The sequence below is a fragment of the Callionymus lyra genome, chromosome 9, assembly GCF_982586985.1.
Source record: "Callionymus lyra chromosome 9, fCalLyr1.hap1.1, whole genome shotgun sequence".
In the NCBI taxonomy this organism is placed as follows: Eukaryota; Metazoa; Chordata; class Actinopteri; order Syngnathiformes; family Callionymidae; genus Callionymus; species Callionymus lyra.
Window position 1 is genome coordinate 27608919 of NC_141826.1, and position 4021 is coordinate 27612939.

General features: G+C 50.9%; 1 protein-coding gene across 1 annotated transcript in view; it reads left to right on the top strand.

The window, feature by feature from the left end:
* Positions 1–2656: 2656 nt before the first annotated feature.
* gpr101 (G protein-coupled receptor 101) overlaps positions 2657–4021 on the top strand; it is a 7531-nt gene continuing 6166 nt past the window's right edge. Inside the window, exon 1 of the mRNA XM_087798684.1 lies at positions 2657–2809. Coding sequence (XP_087654810.1) covers positions 2657–2809 — 153 coding nt within the window. The remainder of the gene's footprint in view (positions 2810–4021) is intronic.

Genomic DNA, 4021 nt, shown 5'->3' on the forward strand with positions numbered 1-4021 from the left:
TACAAGAAGAGAATCACGAGCTATCATCTTTGGTTTTGATTTGAAAGTCTTAAGTTCTGATGGGTCGAGTGAGAGGTTCTGATGGGTCGAGTGACAGGTTCTGATGGGTCGAGTGAGAGGTTCTGATGGGTCGAGTGACAGGTACTGATGGGTCGAGTGAGAGGTTCTGATGGGTCGAGTGAGAGGTTCTGATGGGTCGAGTGACAGGTTCTGATGGGTCGAGTGACAGGTTCTGATGGGTCGAGTGACAGGTACTGATGGGTCGAGTGAGAGGTTCTGATGGGTCGAGTGACAGGTTCTGATGGGTCGAGTGAGAGGTTCTGGTGGGTCGAGTGAGAGGTTCTGATGGGTCGAGTGAGAGGTTCTGATGGGTCGAGTGACAGGTTCTGATGGGTCGAGTGAGAGGTTCTGATGGGTCGAGTGACAGGTTCTGATGGGTCGAGTGAGAGGTTCTGATGGGTCGAGTGACAGGTTCTGATGGGTCGAGTGAGAAGTTCTGATGGGTCGAGTGAGAGGTTCTGATGGGTTGAGTGAGAAGTTCTGATGGGTCGAGTGACAGGTTCTGATGGGTCGAGTGACAGGTTCTGATGGGTCGAGTGAGAGGTTCTGATGGGTCGAGTGAGAGGTTCTGATGGGTCGAGTGACAGGTTCTGATGGGTCGAGTGAGAGGTTCTGATGGGTCGAGTGAGAGGTTCTGATGGGTCGAGTGACAGGTTCTGATGGGTCGAGTGAGAGGTTCTGATGGGTCGAGTGAGAGGTTCTGATGGGTCGAGTGACAGGTTCTGATGGGTCGAGTGACAGGTTCTGATGGGTCGAGTGAGAGGTTCTGATGGGTCGAGTGAGAGGTTCTGATGGGTCGAGTGACAGGTTCTGATGGGTCGAGTGAGAGGTTCTGATGGGTCGAGTGAGAAGTTCTGATGGGTCGAGTGACAGGTTCTGATGGGTCGAGTGAGAGGTTCTGATGGGTCGAGTGAGAGGTTCTGATGGGTCGAGTGACAGGTTCTGATGGGTCGAGTGAGAGGTTCTGATGGGTCGAGTGAGTCCCAGAGACCGAGACTGCAGCAGAAAAGCTGGATCCTTGAGGAATGTTCTCCGGATGTGTCCCGACGCTGGAGAACCTCCTACGTGGTACCTGTCCCTGAGGCCGCAAGATCGGCAGGATGTTAGGACGACTGACCAGGATTTTAGGACGACTGACCAGGATGTTAGGACGACTGACCAGAACTTTAGGACGACTGACCAGAACTTTAGGACGACTGACCAGGATGTTAGGACGACTGACCAGGATGTTAGGACGACTGACTAGGATGTTAGGACGACTGACCAGGATGTTAGGATGACTGACCAGGATGTTAGGACGACTGACCAGAACTTTAGGACGACTGACCAGGATGTTAGGACGACTGACCAGGATGTTAGGATGACTGACCAGGATGTTATGACGACTGACTAGGATGTTAGGATGACTGACCAGGATGTTAGGACGACTTACTAGGATGTTAGGACGATTGACCAGGATGTTAGGATGACTGACTAGGATGTTAGGACGACTGACCAGGATGTTAGGACGATTGACCAGGATGTTAGGACGACTGACCAGGATGTTAAGAGGACTGACTAGGATGTTAGGACGACTGACCAGGATGTTAAGACGACTGACCAGGATGTTAGGATGACTGACCAGGATGTTAGGACGACTGACCAGGATGTTAGGACGACTGACCAGGATGTTAGGACGATTGACCAGGATGTTAGGACGACTGACCAGGATGTTAGGACAACTGACCAGGATGTTAAGACGACTGACCAGGATGTTAGGATGACTGACCAGGATGTTAAGACGACTGACCAGGATGTTAGGACGACTGACCAGGATGTTAAGACGACTGACCAGGATGTTAGGATGACTGACCAGGATGTTAGGACGACTGACCAGGATGTTAGGACAACTGACCAGGATGTTAAGACGACTGACCAGGATGTTAGGATGACTGACCAGGATGTTAGGACGACTGACCAGGATGTTAGGACGACTGACCAGGATGTTATGACGACTGACTAGGATGTTAGGACGACTGACCAGGATGTTAGGACGACTTACTAGGATGTTAGGACGATTGACCAGGATGTTAGGATGACTGACTAGGATGTTAGGACGACTGACCAGGATGTTAGGACGACTGACCAGGATGTTAAGACGACTGACCAGGATGTTAGGACGACTGACCAGGATGTTAGGACGACTGACCAGAATGTTAGGACGACTGACCAGGATGTTAGGACAACTGACCAGGTTAGGACGACTGACCAGGATGTTAAGACGACTGACCAGGATGTTAGGACGACTGACCAGGATGTTAGGACGACTGACCAGGATGTTAGGACTACTGACCAGGTTAGGACGACTGACTAGTGGCATATCTGGACCTCCTGCAGTTTGCCTAACAGGAGTAGATCCTATTTTGACCAACTGGATCCTCAACTGTCTCACTGTACTGACAGTATGTCCGACTAGAGTGTGTCTGGAGCTGTGGTGAGCAGTACAGGAGCACCACAGGGTACCGTTCTGTCGCCCTTGTAATTTACGCCGCAGACTTTACTCTGCAACACACACAAGTGACGACACGCTGTTGTGGGTCGTGGTGTGTGTGAAGGGATGAAGCAACAGGGTCTTAGTTCTGCTGCCTCGGTCTGGAGTGAGAGACATGCTCTGATCCTGAACACGTCCAAGACCGAGGAGACGATCACTAGACTTTGGCAGGAGTTTCTCCATCAGACGCTCACAGTGATGGACACTGATGTGGTCCAGGTGCGACTGGACTGGTCAGAGCAGACTCTTGTTCCTGAGGAGGTTTTTTTGACGTGAGCAGTCAAACGTTGGACCTCATCCATCATCGTAGCCGGTGTTCTGTGGGGTCGTGTGTTGTGACCTCGACAGACCAGATCAGGAAGTGTGTGTCTGTGATGAAGTGTGGACTCTGTGGGATCAGAGCTGGAGAGAAGGATGAAGCTCTGATGCAGGACAGTAACAGTAACACTCGACATCTTCTTCATGACACCATGGCAGCTCAGGAGAGTAACCGCGGCAACAGGCTCCTCTCCACGCACTGCAGAACATTTGAAGACCTTGTTCTTCTGCCATAAGATGCTACAACAGATCTTTCTCTTTCTTTACATGACCTGGAAAATGTATTTGTGATCAAACATACAAACAAACACCTAGTGTGTGTGTGTGTGTGTGTGTGTGTGTGTGTGTGTGTGTGTGTGTGTGTGTGTAGGTGTGTGTGTGTGGGGGGGTGTGTGTGTGTGTGTGTAGGTGTGTGTGTGTGGGGGTGTGTGTGTGTGTGTGTGTGTGTGTGTGTGTGTGTGTGTGTGTGTGTGTAGGTGTGTGTGTGTGTAGGTGTGTGTGTGTGTGTGTGTGTAGGTGTGTGTGTGTGTAGGTGTGTGTGTGTGTGTGTGTGTAGGTGTGTGTGTGTGTGTGTGTGTGTAGGTGTGTGTGTGTGTAGGTGTGTGTGTGTGTGTGTAGGTGTGTGTGTGTGTAGGTGTGTGTGTGTGTGTGTGTGTGTAGGTGTGTGTGTGTGTAGGTGTGTGTGTGTGTGTAGGTGTAGGTGTGTGTGTGTGTGTGTGTGTGTGTGTGTGTGTAGGTGTGTGTGTGTGTGTGTGTAGGTGTAGGTGTGTGTGTGTGTGTGTGTGTGTGTGTAGGTGTGTGTGTGTAGGTGTGTGTGTGTGTGTAGGTGTGTGTGTGTGTGTGTGTGCGTGTAGGTGTGTGTGTGTGTAGGTGTGTGTGTGTGTGTGTGTGTGTAGGTGTGTGTGTGTGTGTGTGTGTGTGTGTGTGTGTGTGTGTAGGTGTGTGTGTGTAGGTGTGTGTGTGTGTGTGTGTAGGTGTGTGTTTGTGTGTGTGTGTCTGTGTGTAGGTGTGTGTGTGTAGGTGTGTGTGTGTGTAGGTGTGTGTGTGTGTGTGTGTAGGTGTGTGTGTGTGTAGGTGTGTGTGTGTGTGTGTGTGTGTGTGTGTGTGTGTGTG